Source organism: Fistularia commersonii, chromosome 16 (genome assembly GCF_037954325.1).
Source record: "Fistularia commersonii isolate RoL2024-O1a breed Wild chromosome 16, RoL_Fcom_v1.0, whole genome shotgun sequence".
Classification (NCBI taxonomy): Eukaryota; Metazoa; Chordata; class Actinopteri; order Syngnathiformes; family Fistulariidae; genus Fistularia; species Fistularia commersonii.
This window is the reverse complement of record NC_141299.1, coordinates 2,693,021-2,714,558: the sequence shown is the minus strand read 5'-3', so window position 1 is coordinate 2,714,558 and position 21,538 is coordinate 2,693,021. Positions and strand designations below refer to the sequence as shown.

Below are 21,538 nucleotides of genomic sequence, written 5' to 3'. Positions count from 1 at the left end.
TCAAATGTTTTATTTGCATGTCTGTAAAGTATTCGCTCATTGTAATTCACCAAGAGTTACCGAGGTGTGTGACCAATACGAGTAATCAAAGTTGAAGCTCTTGTTGTCTCTGGCCTGCTTTGGGTTGATGATGGCTGAAAGACAGGACAAGGAACACAAGTCAGATGGAAGGTGATAAAAATGCATCCATCCATCTTCTGCTGCTTATCTGGGATGGGGTCAAAGGGGTAGCAGCCACTTCTCCCTGTGTTGAATTATGCCCTCAATTATTTGTATTTATTTTCATTGATAATGGGCAAATTGAATTTGCAATTTGACACGGATGAGCCAAAGGTGCAGAGGGTATGTTTAACAAAAGCCCTCTTGCACTTGCTGTTTGAAGATGCAGTAATGCAGCAGAGCCTCTTCTTTTTCATTCCCTCTATTTAAGTTCGGTGCTAATTTGGGTTCACATTGTGTTGCCACAGTACGATCTCGCTCTGCCGACAGGTTTTTGGCCCAGAGTAGGCCCAAGGTTGCCAACGGTGTTCTGCTGATGACTAATATGCAATAAGCAACATGAGTGGACGAACTGGAGCTGCAAGAAGCTGCTATGGAACCCACTGGTCACGGCTCCTGTTTGACAGAGATGAAAAAAAACTACGCACTGTGGGAGATTCTTGGGCTACCACTCCTGAGTGAGCAAGGTGGATGCTAATTGAAAGTGGTTTGTCAAAAGAATTGCTGGTGGTATGGCGAGGAACAGGTGTTTTAATAAACACACAGGACAGATACCACTCAAAATGTTGACAGGGAGCTGGTGAAACTTGTCTAGAATGCAACAATTTGGATCAGTGTATTGCTTTTAAACAGGACTAGAGAAAACTGGATCCTTGATGTGAAAATGTGCTTTTAACAGGTACCACAAAAAACAGACCGGCATACATTGTCAACTTTCCTGGCAGTAACAAGGTGCAGAAGCACAGATTTGTAAAGTTTGTGGCTAGAACACGTGTAGAACAGCAGACACAGACTTCCTTATCACCTGATGATGATGATGATGGCGCCATAAAGTAGAGGTCAAGAAACCAAAACTCCCATGTTACAGCAGAACATGAACTATAACTGAGCCAAAACAATCACAAACCGTAAAAGTCAAGCCTGAGTTTGAGTCTAAACAATAACCCTGGAGAGAGAGAGGAAGTAGCCAGACAGACACACAGATCGCTGTGTATCTAAATATATGTTTCGGAGGTGATTGATCAACTCCAGAATAACGTGGATTACTGCTATCAAGCGATGTGTTACATACCTGTGTCATTTACAGAAGCTGTGACCTCAGATTTGTCAAAGGAGTGGGTCAAAGCGGGAAGAGGAAATGCATTCACTTAGAAAGAACAACATAAAGAAAGGGTAAGAAAAAGCAAATGGGCCTAAATGGGTGTATCCTATTAAAAATAATGTTGAAAGATCTGAGAAATCTGAGAATCTGAGTCAAAAGATGTGTGTAGATTACATTACATTATCATCCTGCTGCTACCACCTCTTGATTCGTCCACTAATCGGTTTTACAAATGTACTCTTTGTATGAGTCTAATCATATTTAACATTTTCTGAAGTAAAAATTACCAAATTTGTGTCTGTTTCTCAGCATGATCCCAGTATGTTTGTAGAAAGATTTACCATACACCATGTCTCTCTACAGCCTGTGTAATCTTTTTAATGAAAGAGTGTGACATGTTCTTGCCGATCGGTCAATAAACTACCGAGAAAAGCCTCCAAGGTGAAGGAAACAGTACTCTGCTACACCTGAGGAAGGCGTATGTGAGCTGGTAAGTGCTTGTTGCAGCCTCCCTTCTATAAAAAATACAGGATAAAATAAATACAAAAAATTCAATACAACTTTTAAAACAAAGTAACAGAGCTTTTCACTGTGGACAGGCACATGGACAACCTATAAAGGTAAGACCACAAATGCTTTTTTCGTTTTATAGAAAAATCTGACGAGAGAGAAAAAAAAAAAAAAGACCTGAAGTGAATTATTCTCTTTGTTTTCTTGTTATCCTCTACCTATATTAAAATTGAGCAGCAGAGTCAAAGCACCAAAATTAAGTCTTAAAACAAACTGAAGTGTAACTGACGGTCAAACTTGAAATTAAGCTGTGCACCACTCTATACTTTTATTTGTTTAGATTGAATAGGAATTGTTCAGAACACACGCAGGGAGCAATGCAAGTTTTCCCAAGTGGGAGTTGTTCCTAGCAACTATAAAAGAAACATTCTGGGCCAAATATGTTCCTTTATATGCACTGGGGTTAGTGTGTGAGTTAGAGGAAAGCTGATGAGATATGGAACATGACCAGTAGTTAATATGCATGCTGCCAATTTAATGGGAAATAAGATACTCTTGTTATAGGTCTGTGTCTAAGCCTTCCCAACAACATCCGCCTCTCGTGAAAGAAATGGGCGGCACAGACGAGGGCACGTCCCGTAGGATAATATTTGATTATTAGTAGAGCTGGACCAGGGATATATTGCAAGCACTATTAACACTTGACGAGGCGCCAACAAGAGTGGCAGCAAGTCTGAGTACCTCCTTGTCTCTTTCTGTTATGTTCGTATCTGTGTTGTTTTCTTAGCTTTTTAAACTTCTAAACTTGTACGAGGAGACATTTTACTCTATCCTATGGATATGGAGAAGTCAGTGCATCATTCTGGTAGTAGCAACCTTTAATATAGTGGGGTAAAAAAGTGCAAGTCCAATTGTGCAAGATTGCCCACTTAAAAAGATGATAGAGGCCTGTAATTTTTATCATAGGCACACTTCAACTATGAAAGACAAAATGCGAAAAAAAAAATCCAGAAAATCACATTATCTGATTTTTAATGAATTTATTTGCAAATGGTGGTGGAAAATAAGTATTTGGTCACCTACAACCAAGCAAGATTTCTGGCTCTCACAGACCTGTAACTTCTTTTGTAAGAGGCGCCTTAGTCCTCCATATGTTACCTGTATTAATAGCACCTGTTTGAACTGGTTATCAGAATAAAAGACACCTCTCTACAACCGCAAACAGTCACTCTCCAAAGTCCACTATGGCCAAGACCAAAGAGCTGTCAAAGGAAACCAGAAACAAAATTGTTAGCCTACACCAGCTGGGAAGACTGAATCGGCAATAGGTAAGCAACTTGGTGTGAAGGAATCAACTGTGGGAGCAATTATTAGAAAATGGAACACATGCTAGACCACTGATAATCTCCCTCCACCTGGGGCTCCACGCAAGACCCCACTCCGTGGGATCAAAACGATCACAAGAACGGTGAGCAAAAATCCCAGAAGCACACGGGGGACCTAGTGAATGGCCTGCAGAGAGCTGGGACCAAAGTAACAAAGGCTACCATCAGTAACACACTACGCCGCCAGGGACTCAAATCCTGCAGTGCCAGACGTGTCCCCCCGCTTAAGCCAGTACATGTCCAGGCCCTTCTGAAGTTTGCAAGTGAGCATTTGGTTGATCCAGAAGAGGATTGGGAGAGTGTCCAATGGTCAGATAAAACCAAAATAGAACTATTTGGTAAAAACTCAACTTATTGTGTTTGTGTATCGTGGAGGGGAAAGAATTCTGAGTTGCATTTGAATAACACCATACCTACTGTGAAGCATGGCAGTGGAAACATCATGTTTTGGGGCTGTTTTTCTGCAAAGGGACCAGGAAGACTATTCCGTGTAAAGGAAAGAATGAATGGGGCCATGTATCGTGAGATTTTGAGTGAAAACCTCCTTCCGTCAGCAAGGGCAGTGAAGATGAAAAGTGGCTGGGTCTTCCAGGGTGACAATGATCCCAAACACATCACCTGACCGACAAAAGAGTGGCTTTGTAAGGAGCATTTGAAGGTCCTGGAGTGGCCTAGCCAGTCTCCAGATCTCAACCCCATGGAAAATCTTTGGAGGGAGTTGAAAGTCTGTGTTGCGAAGCAACAGCCCGAAAACATCACTGCTCTAGAGGTCATCTGCATGGAGGAATTGGCCAAAATACCAGCAACAGTGTGTGAAAACAGAAAACGTTTGACCTCTGTCATTGCATACAAAGAGTATATAAGAAAGTATTGAGATGAACCTTTGTTCTTGACCAAATACATAGTTTCCACCATAATTTGCAAATAAATTCATTAAAAATCAGACAGCAGGGAGTGATCATCTGGATTTTTTTTTTTTTTGCATTCTGTCTCATAGTTGAAGTGTAGCTATGATAAAAATGACAGGTCTCTTATCTTTTTAAGTGGGAGAACTTGCACAATAGGTGGCTGACTAAATACTTTTTTTACTCTACTGTACAATAGGAATCCGCAGATTGCTCTGCGCAAGTTTGCCAGAGTGGTTCACACAAATATCCCAAAGGAGGTGTTTCACTTCTTGGGATGTAGATCTGGAGTTGCTGTGACAGCTAGGCGAGATACAACCCCTTTGTTCTGCCGGAAGGAGACATGGCTCACAAGTATTGTCCCCGCTGCTAATGTTGACCTACCAGGTTTCAGCACAGTTACACTCAGAGACAATAAATTTTCCGGGAAAAAGAAGAGAGGAGGACTGGTGATATACATTCAAAACAACTGGTGCCATCCTGGACATGTAACTGTGAAGGAGACCATCAGCAGTAAAGACGTGGAGTTACTTGCGATGAGTCTGTGACCTTACCGTGCCGAGAGAGTTCTCGCACATTGTTCTGTATGTTTACATCCTGCCACAAGCCCTTCCTGACATTGACCGCACAACCTGTGTCATCACAGCTCCCCAACCCCCACCTCTGCCCACAGACCCCCCCACACCCACCACCCACAGTCACTACTGCCCAGGTGAGGGAAGGGCTCAAAAGACTGAACTCCAAGGTGGAAGGCCCTGATGGCATCTGTGCTAGACTGCTAAAGACCTCTGCAATGGAATGAGCTGAGCCTCTTCAACGGGAGTCTGCAGAAAGGCAAGGTCCTGACATTGAGAAAACATGCCTGATACAAGTCCCCAAGAAGGCACACCCAAAAGAACTCAACGATTACAGACCGGTTGTCCTCACTTCTCACTTATTGAAGACCCTTGAACGTGTGCTGTTGCTTAATCTACTCAAACCCTTGGTTCGCCATGCACTGTACCCCCTGCAGTTTGCTGGCCAAGAGAATATGGGAGTTGAGGATGCTATCCTGTTTCTTCAACACACCGTGCACTCTCACTTGGACAAAGGAGGCACTGCTGTGAGAATCATGTTTTTTTTTTTATTTCTCCACTGCTTTCAACATCATCCAGCCACTCCTGTGGAGAGAAAAAGTGCTGCGACACTTTTTCTACCTCGTTAGGATTTGTTTTTGTTCTTCTTCTGCTAAGTTACTGGTTGTATGAATCCAGATTTGTGTAGATGTATGTTTAATATGTGCATTGTGTATTATGTGTATGCTGATAGACACCTTAATTTCCATTGGGATCAATAAAGTATCTCTCTACTATTACTAATAGTGCAAGTCCCACAATGCACTACGAGTGCTGTGGCGCACGAGTGCAATCGAGTGCTGGCAAGCACGAGCCTCATCCGCTAATCAGCTGGCCTTGCTGAGTCACCTGTTGTCAACTTTCAGCGACCCCTCTCCCCAAAAAATGGCTTGATGAAAGGTGGACTTTGGAAACAGGGGGTTTCAAGACAGGTGGGAGGCGGAGTATATGTTTGCAGAGAGAGCAACGACACTTCTGATACTGCGCAGCTGTACATTTTTGTCTGTGGAGTGGACTTAGAACTGTGCATAACAGAGAAACTTTTGGGGATAAGATCAATGCATGGCGCAACTACGGGAAAGGATATCTTTGAAGAAGTATGCAGACATGTAAATGAATGGGCCTGCCTTGGGATAAACATGTGGCACTGACAACAGATGGAGCGCCCGTGATGTGCACCTAAAAGAGTGGATTGGTGGGCAGGACCCGGGAGACAAGGTTGAATTACTCAATTTCAGGAAAAGCTGCTAATAGCAACCCAGTCTCATCCCAGTGTGACGAATATTTAAGGCTTCCTTTCACATCACAAACCGATGCACTAGGAACACCTTTCTCATCATATTTCGACAGACCCGCAGCTTCATGTCTACATCAACACTTTTATTTCTCTCTAAACTAAAATAAAAACGGAGTTAGCATTTGGCACACGTTTGAGTTCTATAGTAGAAATCGCATTCCTCCACTGACGCGAAGCCCGACAAGAAAGGGGTGCCTATTGTGTCGGTATGTGATGCATGGGAATTTGTCATCAAAAATTAGACAATCTCCAGGTTCGCTGACGAAGAGGGGGCGCCTAATGCGTCAGTATGTGACGCCAAGAGAAGCTTCAATTTCTCTTGTATTTATTGTTGTTTATATGCAAGAACTTGTAAGCATTGTCAGTTCAAGGTTCTGGCTTAGACTGGAAAGCATCAGACAGCAGGAAACTGAGCTGTAATATGTTTCCTTTTTGTACTTTTTTTCTTGCTACCAAAATGTATATTGCATTTTTCCTTTAAAGGAAATTCTTTTTTGGCTGTGGAAAATGTTTTCATTAGAAATTACCCTGGAAATGCTGCAGATAGTGTCATAAGAAAAATTGTTGCAATTGAATTTTCATTTATTTAATGTGTAATGGTTTTTAATGGGTAATTATTTAAAAGCTTCCTTAGTTTAGGTGAATATGTGCAATAAGTTCACTTCAATAAGTTTTTCAATAAACATTGAACCACTCCAGTGCTTGACTTGTACTGATTTGTAAGTTTTGTCCCACTGCGTCTTTGAGTTTGACACTGCTTTATAGCCATGGACCAATATATAACTGAATGCCTGGCAGACGTCCTCATCCCCCAATCTCAGTCCCCAATGTTGGAAGGGTTTTTCTTTGTGAACAAAGGTGATTCAGCCCTGTATCACTTACTGGGATCTCAACAACATCACACTCAAGAACAAATACCAACTTCCCATCAGTTCCAACTTCCAGCCCCTCCAGGGGGCCACGATCCTCACAAAGTTGGACTTTCAGAGCACTTACCACCTGTGATGTGAGGAATATCGTCTTGTTGGTGCCAAATATCCCACAATGACCTAAATAGATGGATCACAATAACCTAAATAGACCCAACAGACCCTGTACCATGGCCAATGTCATTTCACCCTGACATACCGTCCGGGCTCAAGCCCATTCAATGCGCTCTACAACTGAGGGGCATACGACACACAACAACACCATCCCTCCAGCTTCTCAGGTGATTGGATAAAAAACATGAATCAAAGGACGTAAATCAGAAAGGTGCAGCTTACCCAGCTGGACCCTGGGACTGGACCTCACAAATGATTCAACATTCCCGATGCTGTTGCTCCGGTGGGGTCATGCCAGCTGAGTGGTTCGCCATCCGGGGGCTCGTTTCTTTCTTTCGTTCCTTCACCAACAGTTCTAGTGGCTGACAATGAGGGCGGACGTCTGAGAGTTTGTGTACAACTTCACAGTCTGCTCCCGCGACAAGTCCTCCCAGCGGCTCCCTGCTGGTTTCCTGCGATACTCAATGTTTTCCAGAGTGGACGCTTTCCCTGGCTGACAGTTAAGGTTAAAGACATGCTGGAGGCTTCACTCAGTTCAGTGGCACAAGTCTTCAGAAGCCGAGAGAACACCTTGTCTGGGCCTGCTGCTTTCCAGGGTTGAAGGTTGCGCACTTCTTCCCTGACCTGATCAGATGTTGTACTGGGCCAAAGCTGGGGTGGGGGTGGTGCTGGGACTGCTGTAGAGTGTGGAGGAAGGGAACAGCAGTAGGGGCTATAGGGGCTTGGGGGGGGGAGAGGTGGCCCTGGGTGGAGAGGGTGCTGCAGAGAGGGTGGTTGGTCACTGGTTGGTCAAACTGGTTTAAAAAGTTGTTCAATGTTGCCTCCATTTTTCACTACTAGTTGTTGACTTATGAGCTGCTGTTTTAACAGACTGGGTGAGTTGTCAGCTCCCTCTGTGATCATGCTTGTGTCTGGTCTTACGTCATAAGATGCTACTTCTGCAGCAGCAGGTTGTTTACATCCTTGAAACTATCCTGCCTGTGGTGTTTCTTCAAGCAAGCTTCACTCCTTTCCTGAGGACCGTTGTATGTTTGTAAAAGAATCCCGTAGGCACTCCATTTGGCTTTAGTTTCCATTTAAAAGTCACAGCACCCATGATTTCTTTCAGCAGCTTAGGTCAGCTAAATCCGTCTCAAGAGAAGTGGCAGGAACACAGTTTCTCAGGGTTTCACAGCCTCATCAGGCTCCAATAGACTGACCATGCCCACTTGCCAGACACAGCAAAGCTCCCGGTCTCCAGCTGATTAGTACTCGCTGTTCAACTGCCCACATCTGTCATGTGATTTGGTGATTCATTTCACCTGTCCTGCTCCCTTTAAAAGAACCCCTTTGACCAGGTATAAATTGTCTGGTTGCCAAATAGCTTCCTTGAATCTCTGTTTTGTATCTCAAGTTGCTGTTTAAGGCTCAAGGGACTGTTTTGGAAAGGACTTCAATAAATACCAAGAGGGAATACTCTGTATTCTGACACGGAGTCATTTCAACACGTTTCAGAGGGTCTATCATCTTTTTATACCACTCCTCCTCTGGTGCATCACCATGCTCCTCATCCCTTGCTGCAGTAGCCATATTTTTTCAATGGGCTAACAACTGGCTGACAGTGGGCTAATGCTAACAAAGACTTCATTAGGTGCCCAAGCGATAACAGTCCACAGCTCAGGGGTCCCTGCCAACCTCACCATAACATGGGAAATACACAGCACCCATTTGGCTACTTTTATCCTGCTGTCCAGCCTGGAACACCAGCACTGCTTCACTGAGGGATTCGGCCTGCCAGACGGCAGAGGATCAAATACTCCAGAGAGCATCTGCTCCACCTTCCTCTCCAGTCCCACAGTACTGCAGTCCAAGACCCACTCCAGAAGGAGATATTAAGCACCCCTCTACAAACTGTGTCACACCTTGCACCTACTGATATAAATCATATGCCTGAATTCCAGACTGCCATAATCCTTGCCTTCACAGAATCATGGTAATACAATGAGGACGATAATGACAATTTATTTCATACAGATGGTTTCGGTTTTCCTATAAGGCTACAACGGGTCACTGAACGGACGAGGAAACATCATAGCTAGGGGATCTGCCTCTATGTAAACCCCCCAGTGGCGTAAGGCAGTCGTCAAGGAGACGCTATGCAAATCAGACATTGAGCTCCTAGGTGTCTCCCTGTGACCCATCTATCTTCCCAGATTCCTATGATTCTCCCTTATTCTAGTATTCTTCCATTCCAAAGCAAATGCATCCCAAGTCTTTGAACACATCACACACACACTATACAGACTTGAGCAGATCTCGCTAGGCCACCCCAAATTCATCATGGGTGATTTCACTGCTCACTGGACAAAGCTCTAAAAGGATTCCAAGAGTATGTCAAGTGTAACACCCGTCTGAGGAAAACACTGGACAAATGTTACGGATCTGTCCCCAATGCTTACAAAGCTGCCCTCCACCCATTGGCTCTGCCAATCACCATTCTATTCTAAATGCTCCTGCCTTCTCACCATTGATAAGAAAAGCATGCAAAACAACAACAAACAAAAAAAACATCAAGCAGTGGACGGCTGATAGCAATGATAGGCTCCAGGTTCTTTGAATCCACAGACTGTCATAGTCTTATATCCTTGTATCTCCTTCTGTGTAGATTGTGTTATCCCTGTTAAAAAAGTCATCATTTTGGAAACAATCTTGGGTGACTAAAGAGCTAAAGGAGATTCTACATAAGAAAAAAATATTCTTCTTTACTGGCTCTTAGGCTGAGAAGTAGGAGGTTAATAAGGGGGTCAAACATGCTAAAAAAAGCTGCCAAGCTGAAATACAAGAACAAGGTGGAGTGAACCTTTACACAAGGGGACCTAAGAAGCCAGCTCAGCTTGGCAGGGGATTGAGACCATGGCTTCAGTGAACACTGTTTACCCATTCAGATTTCAGGAAGCACCTCAACATCACTCCCCAATGACTTCAACTCTTTCGTCACACAGTTTGAAAATGAGAACAACTACCAACATTAGCCTCCACACTCAAACCAGACAGCACTGCCCTGGCTTTCAACTCAGAGGAGGAAGTGAAAGCCCTTCGAAGAACTAAGTTATACGCAGCGTCTGGACAAGACAGGATCTGCGGAGTAGTTGATCTTGTTTTCCAAAACTCCCTATCCTGCAGCACAGTGCCCCAGATGTGGAAGCCCTGCGACAGTGACTCCTGTCCCAAAAAAGGGTATCACAAAAGCCCCAAAAAACCTCACGCCTGTAGTTCTCACCTCTCTGGTGATGAAAGCCTTGGGAGAGAATTGTAAAAACTCACATCAGAGTAACTGAACCCCTTGATCCTCTCCAATTCGCTCATTCGGCATGCAGAGGAGTGGATGATGCTAAAATCTTGATTAGCAACTCAATCCTTGGACACTTGAAACCCCCATAACACATCAGGCCCCTTTTTGCAGACTCCTCAGCTTTCAACACCCTGCAACCCTACGTACTGGCTCAGAAGCTGATCACTTGTTTCTACCTCAACCACAAACACATCCGATGGATCATCAGCTTCCTCAACAACAGATCCCAGAGGGTGCTTGTCCGCCCAACAAGACTGCCAGCTGGTGAAGATCACTGGTGACACTGTCATCCTGTTCTTGGTTGTCAGACCAGCCAGGAGGCAAGCAACATCCGCTTTATCGTCAGAGCCACCTATGATGTGCTCATCTCCAAAAAAACCTTCACCGGTGGTATGGCAAAGACACAACCTGTGCCCTTTGCCCAACTCCAGCAACACTCGAACATATCTTGACCATTTGTATAAGACCAGCCTTACACAAGACTGTTACACCTGGAGGCACAAACAGGTCCTCAAGAGTATGGGAGCAGTTATTGAGAGCAAGTGGAGTACCACCAACTCCTCACTCCAGCAACCAATTCTATCACAAGCTCAACCTTCATCCGAGAGGGACAGAAAAAGCGCAACCATCTCCTTACCAAACCAAAAGCTGGAGAGCTAGCCATGGCCCAGGACTAGAAGATACTAGTTGATATTGACCAGTAAGCCATCTTTCTGCCTTCGCAGCCACCTGCCTTAGATCAGACTAGGTACTCTGGCCTCCATCACTGAAGTCTGTTTACATCACAGAAGTCACAGTCCCATGGGAAAGCTCAACAGAAGAGGCTTACGAGCACAGGAAACTGGCAGCAGATACACAACAACAAGGAGAAATTGCAAAAATCTGTCAGGTAGAAGTGGGATGCAGAGGTTTCGTGGCTTCTGCCGCTATCAGGCTGCTAATGAAAGACCTTGGCATCCATGGACAGGCTCTGCGACCAACATTTAAATCAGTCTCTGAATCAGCCAAAAGAAGCAGTGTGGATATGGATCATGTGGAAGGACCCTTGCTGGACTGAAAGAGCCTCAACATGACCCGCTCACTAATTCAGCTACAACTCTTACACAACTCTCAACATCAAGGCAATCCTCATATGGTTATCATTTATTGGCACAATGGATAGTTTACCATCACGCCCCATGTTTCATGACTCTTCTTACTGTCTGCTCCCTCACTCCACCATGGTTGAGCCCTCCCGAACTTTGCGCACTGGTACGAGTTCTCCTACCTCAAGCTGATTGTGAGAAAAACCAAGGATATGGTAGTTACCTTCTCCAGCAGACAGAGGCTGCTGGCTGTGGCAGTCACTACCACCATCCAGGAGAACCAGTAGAAACATTGAAGGGCACCGTCTTTGACAACCATCTGAGGTTCTCCTCGAACACTAAGAAGATCCTCAGGAAACGTCACAGGTGGCAGTACTTGCTCAGGAAACTGAGGTCATTTAATGTGAGCAGTACCATCCTTACCAAGTTTTATTACTCTTTTATCTAGAGTATAATGACCTCCTTCACCAGCTGGTTTTGCTCAAATACCCTGCAGGACAGGAACTCCCTAGAGTGCATCACCAAGGTCTACTCTAAAATCAACCTCCACGACCAACAAACCATAAGGACAGCCAAAAGAATGCTTTAGGATCCGCCCTACCTGCCTTCATTTTTGAGTGGCTCACCTCAAGTCACAAACTCTACTGGCCCAGCTGCAAAACCTTGAGAGCAATATTTATCCCCAAAGGTTTCCAAGCTCCTCAACTCCTAGCAGCTATGGAAACCCCCCTCGCCACCCCTCCTAAGTATAGATCTGTCCATGCTATATTTATCGTATAAATTCAAATCGCATCACACAGATGTACAGTCTTTCTTCTGCCCTTTGCACAAATGTAGTTTTTTATAGAAATACGGCCATTTGTACAGATGTGCAGCCAACAAACTCCAACATTTGTAAATGTTGGAGTTTACTCCACTTATTTTTCACTTTGACTTACTTTTGACCTCAACTTTATCCTATTTTATTTTCATTTACCTTTATTTTCTATATTTATAGATGTTGGGGCAGCTATGCTAGGATGCTATGCTACCCCATTTGCCTGCCAATAGCCCCTCAGGAAAAAAATAAAGTTTCTCTGATGCTGATTCTGATAGCATGAAACAGAAGCTCAGATCTAACATTAGTTTTGCCATGCAGATGAACTTGTGAGGTCTTGAAAGTCTTTATGTCCTGAAAAATAGTTGATAAAGAAAATTGAATTCCTTGATTACTGAATAATGATGGCACTGGATGTTGAGGGATGTTCTATTTCGAAATAGCGTTTATAGTAAAGCACAGGTCTGAACTGTCAAGCACAGCCCAGCTTTCAAAAGGGAATAACCATTCTACTTCCACTCCATCAAGCTCAACTACGCACTCAGAAATATGTTTACCTATCTATATCTTGTGCACAATATGTTCATTAAAACATGTATACATAGGCATACGTATATTTGAAATATATCACTACAGTGATTTTTACTATAGGAGTATCTTTTACAATGTCAACTAACAGAAAAACATTTTTAACAAGACATAAGCTTAAAATATATTTGCAGAAATTAAAGGTAAAGCAGCTTGCTGAAGTTTCTGGTTCACAAATCACTGCTAAGGATTTCAATTTGAATTGAAACTATGTGACCAAATATGCATAGACACAAGAATTCAAGGGCGCACCACCTCGCCACTGGTTTCAAATCTATGTACAACACATGGGTCGAGATCAAGAAGAAAGCGGCGGAAGATTTCATGGCACACTGCAATATGATCGACACCCACATCAGATGACAGTTGGCAGATGACAAACTTGCTTTGTTGGACTGCTGCACATTCAACAAGACAGAAGACTAGACCTGCACAGGCGATTAGAGCCTTGGAACCGACCATTCCTGGTTTGATTCCCGGTTCCTCCTGATGTTGAGCAAGACAATGAACCCCTAACTGCTTCCCTGGTGCTGTTCATTAACTGCTTTCTGCTCATGGCCCATCCATAATGGGTTAAATGCAGAGGTCAAATTTCACTGATGTTGAATATATGTATGTATGCTCTATGTATAACTGTAAGTGGCAATAAATGCATTTCCTCCTCTAAAGATGCACAGACCAATGGGCATTGTTAAGTACTTATTTGACTCATACCACCCCCTTGACCACAAACTAGGGATAATCAAAACTCTCCACCTTTGAGCCAAATACATTCTGTCAACTGCTGAAGGTGAGATCCAACATGTTAGGAAAGCCCAACAATCTTGTGGTAACTGGCAGCCAAGTCTTGGCAGTTGCTTAATAATATGCAAATATAGGCGCTTTGCAAGCTGTTGGAGAGAAGCCTGCAGTTCAGTCTTAAAGTGGTCAACATTTGAAGCCGACTAAAAGGTCTCCTACATACTTACAAAGTATGTAAGAGCCCTGTTGTTTTGCATTTAAATGAGTTACAATACAAATATATCATGAGGAACAATATCAGTGTTGACTGCTTTTATTTAAATAATTCTCTTCCTTGAGTTTTCACATTTAAGATAAACATTTGCTACATATCTTATCCCCATACTTATTTTCCTGTGAGCCATTTTAAATTGAATGTATCTGTTTTGTATCAATTCAATTTAGAAAGGTCTTTTACATGTAATAAAGCAATTATGTATGTCCAGTGAGGGTGACTTCAGTAACTCTCCATGTATAACCATGACGGTGTATTTCAATTGGAAAGTGCCATAAATGACAGTGCTGACAATCTAAACATTCAGAGAGAAAGGGATTTTTTTAAGTTGAAGTTTAATAGTCATGTTAAAAATGTCACAACAAAATCAGAGGGCACATTTGCAAATGCCAATCAGGTTGTTGGTTTATTTCCCTTAACATAGGGAAGAAAGGGGCAGCTTAATTAGGTCAAACAGTAAATATTTCACAAAGCCACATATATAATTAACTAATGGTTTTAGCTTACTTGACAGACTTGTCAAGGTATCAGGTATCTTTCCAGTCTGCTCTCAACTAAAGACCTAACTTGCATTACGTATTCTAAAGCAATGCATGATATGCTACACAATACGTATAAGCAACTAAAAGTGGTCAACAAATTAAATTGTAATCAAACTTATGTTTCTTCCAAAGGCTTTTGCTAATACAAGACCGTGGGTTTGTACATCTAGGTTGTCACATATATGAAAATACCGGGTCAAGTTTGCAAAAGATCATTTAACACAGGTCAAATGAAAAAGTTAGAAGGTTATTTAAGCTTGATAAATGTCTCTGCTTGATAACTCGGCTCAAGGGACAATTTTAAAGACATTTGCATTTTCCTTCAAACAGATAAAACAAGACAAATAAGACAGCTAAAGCTGACTACGATTTAATAAATTATCAGTAACTTTCAAATTTTGGAATATGTGTATTAGATCGGCATAGTCATATAGGAAGATCTGAGTTCAGAAGAAAAACTACATTGGTTTAAGATATGTATGACTGCTGATAGATTCTTTTTTTTGGATGTGTAAGTGTTTTTGAATTCATCTAAGCCTGAATTCAAAAAGATAAAAATTTTGGCTTGGCTTCATACACATACAGTAAATGTGTACTGTCCTTTTTTACTCTTGGCAACGAGGGCTGCATTTTCCCAGCAAAACCGCTGGGATCATAATACTTACTGGTCGTGTTTCCGGACATCTGAATTATACATTTGCTTTCCTTTCCAAGTTCCCTTGAATTGAAGGGGCGGACACGTACTGCCACCTTCACAGAGGCACCTGACATGATGCTGTCCAGGTATAGGATGTGCGGGTCTGTAAAGTAATTGAAAAATAAATTAATGAATATTTCAAATAAAGTATGAAAGTTGCAATTCTTAAGAAAAGGCATTGTAAAACTGTGGTTTGATTCACTGATACCACTGAAACGGCATGGTTTGATTGATTTTTTTCACATTAATTCCTCAGGATGTCCTGTTAATTTTTGCGAAAATCACAAGAAAAACTAAATGTTTGCCCAAAAATCACAAAAACAGGGAAAGGGCTGAGAGAAATGCCTTAAAAAGCATCACTAAATCATAAAATGAGTCAGCTTGGAGAGAGCAAGTACAAGATAATCATCATGAAATGACCAATCAGGAAATTGATGTCTTTATTCTTATAGTATTCAATATAACATGTTCAAAACAGACTAAATTGATGATATGACAGCATTGAATTACAAACTATATTTCCCTTCTTCCCAGATCTGAAGTGATTTTTATTTCAATATGCCTGTCTTTCAAAAAATGTAATGGGAAAAATATTAAATCTTACGGATGAATTTATCCCCATAAATCCAAGGGCCGAATTGTGTGGCTGTAACATGAAAAGACGATGCATGGTCAGCTACAGCCAAAAAAGATGGAAAATAAAGCCGGCAGCAACAAAAGAAATGCAGCAGCAGCTAAATGTCTGGCCATTTCCCAGGATTACAATGGCACTGAAACCTGTCACAAATCCAGGGCTTGGCCCTATTCAGCAACACAGTTTCATGAAAAGCCCCTTCAAACCTACAGCTACAAACAAACTTGAAAACTTGAAAAAAAAAAATAAAAAAAAATCGAGAAAATACATATATTAATAAACACACACACACACTTTCTCACATACACGCAAACACATACATACATATTTATCTTTCTCGTTGGTCAAGTTAGAGGAATGTATTGTTTCAATCTAGATATACTTCTGAGAACATAATCGATAATATGTGCCATATTTCACGAGCACAGGTCAAAGTGAGATTGAATATTATTTTAACACCGCTTCCCATTATCATGTTTCAGAACTGTTTTTAATTAAGATTAAATTGTTTGTTTTCATGTTAATACCCAAATTTGTGATAACATCATCTCTGCTAAGAGTAATCTGAGTGTCTGTCAAAATAGTTATAAATATGCTGTGTCATCCTATTTTTCAATCTATCATGGACAGCTAAAACCTATACCCATTCACTTGTGATTCATTTATTAATTTTTAATATGTTAATTCATAACCAGATACATAACCTAATTTATTTGACTGTAACGATGATAAAACCTTTTCTAATCTCAGTTATGGATAAATAGAAAACAAAACCAATGAAATCCTTATATGGTTCTAATATAAAATTAATAGAACAAAACAAAAACAAACATATTTTGAAATACCATTATGTCCCTAATTTAAAACATACAGTATTTCGTAAGGACATATCATTTTTTTCTCCCTTAAATAACATTATATCCACAGTCTGATCATGCAATCCAATTATCTGATTATGCAGCTCAGATAGACGGACATCATTTTTCTTTATTACAACCTATTGTTTTCCACCTTTCCTTGCTGTGACATTTACGAGGATGACACAAATACGCACTCATACCTTTTGAATTATGAAATACAGTTAATACTTGAGTTAAAGTTTTTTTTTTGTTTTGTTAATACAACACCAACAACCCATAGGTTTACTGCCACGCTTTTTAGGATAGCTTCATTAATCACTACACATATTTAATCAGTGTAAAATCACTTTGAATCTAATTTTGGACATTTTTTTTTCTTTTTCTTCCCAACTTCAGTCATTTATTATAATCTGTACAAACAATCCAATCACTCCTGATTGCAGCTCAACTGGGCGGATACCATTTTCCTTGTTACAAAGGCTAACGTAATTTCACCTTAAGAAGCTTCTGTGCCCCATAGGATGACGACAGAGCTACGCAATGCTACCTTTTTATTTATAAAAAAGAAAATCAAATGGAAATGTCAATCTTTGGCCAAAAAAGGTATCAATATTGCTTAAACAACAGTCAGTCTGTGGCACAGACGTGCTTATTTTAAATGTTACATCTTTTATTTATCACCGACCCACAGGACTTTATTCCAGTAATGCTATTATTATTATGATAAAATAGAAAATTGGAAAAAATGTGTTTTTTTGCATAAGAAAATAAAAAGGTGAGGGGGAACAGATTTAAAAAAAATATGCTGCCATGCAACTACTGTCGTTCAAACATCAGCGGCAGCCTCTTCAATGGCCGCACCCGGTGCCCGTCTTCTCCAGGCATATTTAACGCTCAAAAAAATAAAAACAGTCCGAATTTGAAGGGTAAAAAAACAAAAAAGCCCAATAACGGAATAACAAAAAAAAAACCAACCTTCCTTTGCAGTGTCGTTTTTCACTCGGTGAAGGCGCTGTCTTTATCCTGCCTTACGTCCTCGGGTTAATGCCAAGTCAGTCCCCCACTAGCAGAGTCGCCTCCAAACGGAAACGGGAAGAAAAATAGTTCAATACTTGGTGTTTTCCTTTTATTTTACGGTGATTCTTAAGGGAGAATGATTGTTATTCTTCCTATTACAAGCCGGAACGGCCCAACTTGCACTGATGTCTCCCTGTGTATTGTGAGGATGCTTGACATCCAGTGACATCACCGGAGAGGGAGGTAACGGTACCATCGCAGTGGGAGGAGAACCGGCATCGACCAAAGATGGATTTTGATAAGTAGTACCTCCTGCTGAGGCACTACTTTTTTCCAAAAATTAAAAAAAAAAAAAAAAGGTTATGCCTGGTTTTACTTTTCACATTCAACTCAAGGGGCGAGGAAATAAATTAAAAAAAAAAAAAAATGGTGTAATTTTATCAAAAGTGTCATTAACCCAAGATGAGACAAATATTAAATATTAAGTACATCTGTTTTTTTTTATTTTTGAGTATTGTGTTGTGATTCCCTTACTGTTACACAAAAGAGAAAACGTAAGGATCTTAACTATTCCAGTATTCTCAAGTTATATACACTTATCCTGCTTCTTTTTTCCCCGATCAAGGTGTCACCACCATGTGTTTTCACCTCATTCCCTGTCCTCTGCAAGTTTCTTTGTTTCACCAATTTATTATATGTCCTCCTTGACTATATCCACAAAATATGCACCGCCTTTACTCTTCCTTGGCAGCTACATCTCCAAAACTCTTTTAACTATATAGCCAAGCTAAAGGCTATATTTTGCAATAATTAATACCATATATACACTTATGCACACTTGATATTGCAAGGTCTCAGACAAGGTAGAAATTGTTTTAACTTATCTATCTATCTATCTATCTATCTATCTATCTATCTATCTATCTATCTATCTATCTATCTATCAATGACTTGTTTAAATGAATTACTTATTACCTCTGGCTGTTAAATATGTCCTGCTAATGCATGGCCTAATGATCATCTCATCAATTCAACCTTTTCGTTTTAACTGTTTCCAAGGTGCCTAAACCCCTGAAGCTGTGGATACAATAAGTCTGCCGTTCATGATACAATAGAACCTCACTACGAGTTTAATACCGACCAAAAAGAAATGCTCTGCTGGAAGGTGGTGACTAAAAGTAATCAACAAATACTGCCCCATTTCCAAGGTTCTGGAGAGTAATCAATTAAGGAAATTTCTACATAATAAGAATATCCTGTCAGATTTTCAATCAGGATTTCAGAAACAACATATATTTTGATTATATACTACTAAAACACAGACTTGTATGATCCTACCTTTCACCAAAATTTCAGTGTGTGCAAGTAGGTGCTCTAGGTTCCACCTTATTTGATGTGACTGAGGGTGCTCCCAGGTGTTGTGATCTGTCATTAATGATTCTTGATACCCTTAGATGGCGCTGCTGCATTCCCGGTCGGTTTAGATCCTCGAATGAGGGACATGAGATGAACGCTTCACGCAGGCACTGCTATTTGTGCAGACAAATGCTGTTCACTGGGTTGATATAGGTTCTGGCTCGATATAGCTGAACTTGTCATGATTCATAGCTTGGGCTCCAGTCCAGACCAGTCTCCTTGAGAGGACTTGTACTCTTTTCTACTCTGGAGTTGCCCCAGTTTAGAAACAGGTGCACTTGCATTCTGGGGTTCAATCTGGTGGATGAAAGGGCAGCCTCCCTCCGCCTTCAGGTTGGGGGGATGGGTTCTGACTGTTGTTTGTGCCTATGCACTAAATAGCAATTCAGACTACTTGTTTTTTTTGGAGTCCCTGGCAAGACTGTCCATCATGAACACCATGTTCAAGCATAAGGGTGTGCATATGTGCATTTGGCAGCAGCAAACCCTAGGCCACAGTTCGATAATCTACTTTGAGGTGGTATTATTGGACTTGCAGCTGCGTGTCCTGATACTGGTGAAGAGAAGGGTGGCACTGTCAGCAAGGCAGGCCTGAACATATTGCAAGGGTCTGTTGGGAACATCTGATGGAGTCTCCTGCCAAAAAGAGTTTCAAGTCCCACGTCCAATAGTGTGGCGTTCCTCATAATATAGCAGTGGTTACACCCCCAGGGATCTCATTGGCGTATGTTGGTGACTTGGCACGTCTCTTGTCACTTTTAGATCAGTGCTCCCTCTAAAACTGGCTTACAATGGCTTGCTCAATCCAATTCGGCAAGCCATCACATCCGGGCCACCACCTACTCGACCTGTTGCCATCAAGAAGGCAGTTTAGGACAATCGAGGCAAAAACAAACAGATTGAAAAACAGTTTTTACCCCAAAGTGGTCATCGCACTAAAATCGGCACAACTCTCAACACTTGAACTTCACCTCATTTTTATATTGTGGTCTTCTATTTTTTTCTGTCTTATATGTCCAACCCAGTGGCCTTAAAGCTTGAGGCGGTATCCCTATTCAAGAGAGCTTCTTAATGCTCTATCTGTTTGTTATTGCCTCCTGTTCTTTTATAAGCCTGGGTCCATCTCTGCATCAAATGGGGGTTAAGCAGCAATGGCTGGGGCCGTATACCACTGTTGTGGCTTCAAAGAAGCTCCTGGTATCCCAATAGTCGGCAAGTAGCTAACTCTCCAGGGTCTTCTTGGTCCACCATTCTTTTTTGAGTCTCCTGACCTGTGTTTGGACAGCCGCCCATACTTTGGCATGCAATTGATGTCATTTCGCCAAAAGTGTGCAACTTGATGTTGATAAACTGCTGAATTTGTGTGTCATTCTCATCATACCAGTCTTGATGTTTCCACATTTTCAGACCAAGGATGCTTTTGCAGGAGCCCGTGACAATCAAGAAGAATGTATGCCTGTGCTTCCCAATCGCATTTGGGTATTACTCAGGCAACCGAAAGCTGTTGCAAGTAGATGGGGTTCTTCAGTTGGTCTGCGTTGAGTTTTGACCTCCTTTTTCGCACTAGAGAGACACGATGGAGCGTATGAGGCGGTGCTCAGTCCAGCTGACATGAACACTGCTCTTGTGTTCAGCACATCAAGGCTGTCATTAGAAAGGATGATTGCATAGTCAATAAGGTGCCAGATTTTTGAGTGAGGGTGCATCCTTGGAGCAAGGTTTTGGACTTATTCTTTCGACGGAAAAGTGTGTTCTATTGCACTATGTCAACAGCAGTGTCCCATTGGAGTTTTAATTCCCGAGCCCTTCTTTTCCCAGCATGCCTCTCCATAAGGGATGGTTTTGTCCAACTCTCGCACAGAAGTCTCTATGAAGGATTAGCTTGTCTTCCTTGGGGCAGTTTGATAGAATGTTTTCCAGGTCATAGAAGGCCTCCTTCACTTCTTCCTGTACACCAAGATTTGGTGTGTATACGCAAATGACTGTACCTACCTTATTGCTGGCAAGCATCAAGCGTATGGTCATATTGGTGTTTATTGCTGGCCACAGGGAGTTCATGGAGTTGGGTAATGAGGTTATTCTTAGTCGCGAAGCACACAACACGAATTCATGTCTTGTAAGTAGGTTTAATTTTCCAGAAGAAAGTATGCCCTCCTTTCTCCTCCTTAAGCTACTCTCCTCGGCCACTTGTGTTTTGGCGAGTGCAGCAATGTCAATATGGAATCTCCTTGGCTATCTGAAGATGATGGCAGTTCGTCTCTCGGGTCATTCACTGGCATTGTTATCCATGAAAGTCTACAAATTCCTGGCTCCATTGTAATAATAATAAATACCTTATTAATCCCTTGTGGGGAAATTCATTCTCTGCCTTTAACCCATCATGGATGAGCCATGAGCAGTTGGCTGCCATCCATCAGCGCCAAGGGTTCATTGTCTTGCTCAACAACACTTTGACACACCA

At 41.7% G+C, this 21,538-nt stretch overlaps 1 protein-coding gene across 5 annotated transcripts in view; it reads right to left on the bottom strand.

Moving 5' to 3' along the window:
• kif1aa (kinesin family member 1Aa) overlaps positions 1 to 17,961 on the bottom strand; it is a 52,990-nt gene extending 35,029 nt beyond the window's left edge. For all 5 annotated transcript variants that reach the window (XM_086161655.1, XM_086161658.1, XM_086161659.1 and 2 more), the window contains exons 1-3: positions 17,620 to 17,961; positions 15,119 to 15,253; positions 61 to 134 (exon numbers count right to left, since the gene is read on the bottom strand). In XM_086161655.1, the coding sequence (XP_086017781.1) occupies positions 61 to 134; positions 15,119 to 15,224 (180 nt within the window). In that variant the 5' untranslated portion in view covers positions 15,225 to 15,253; positions 17,620 to 17,961. The remainder of the gene's footprint in view (positions 1 to 60; positions 135 to 15,118; positions 15,254 to 17,619) is intronic.
• Between the last annotated feature and the right edge of the window lie 3,577 nt (positions 17,962 to 21,538).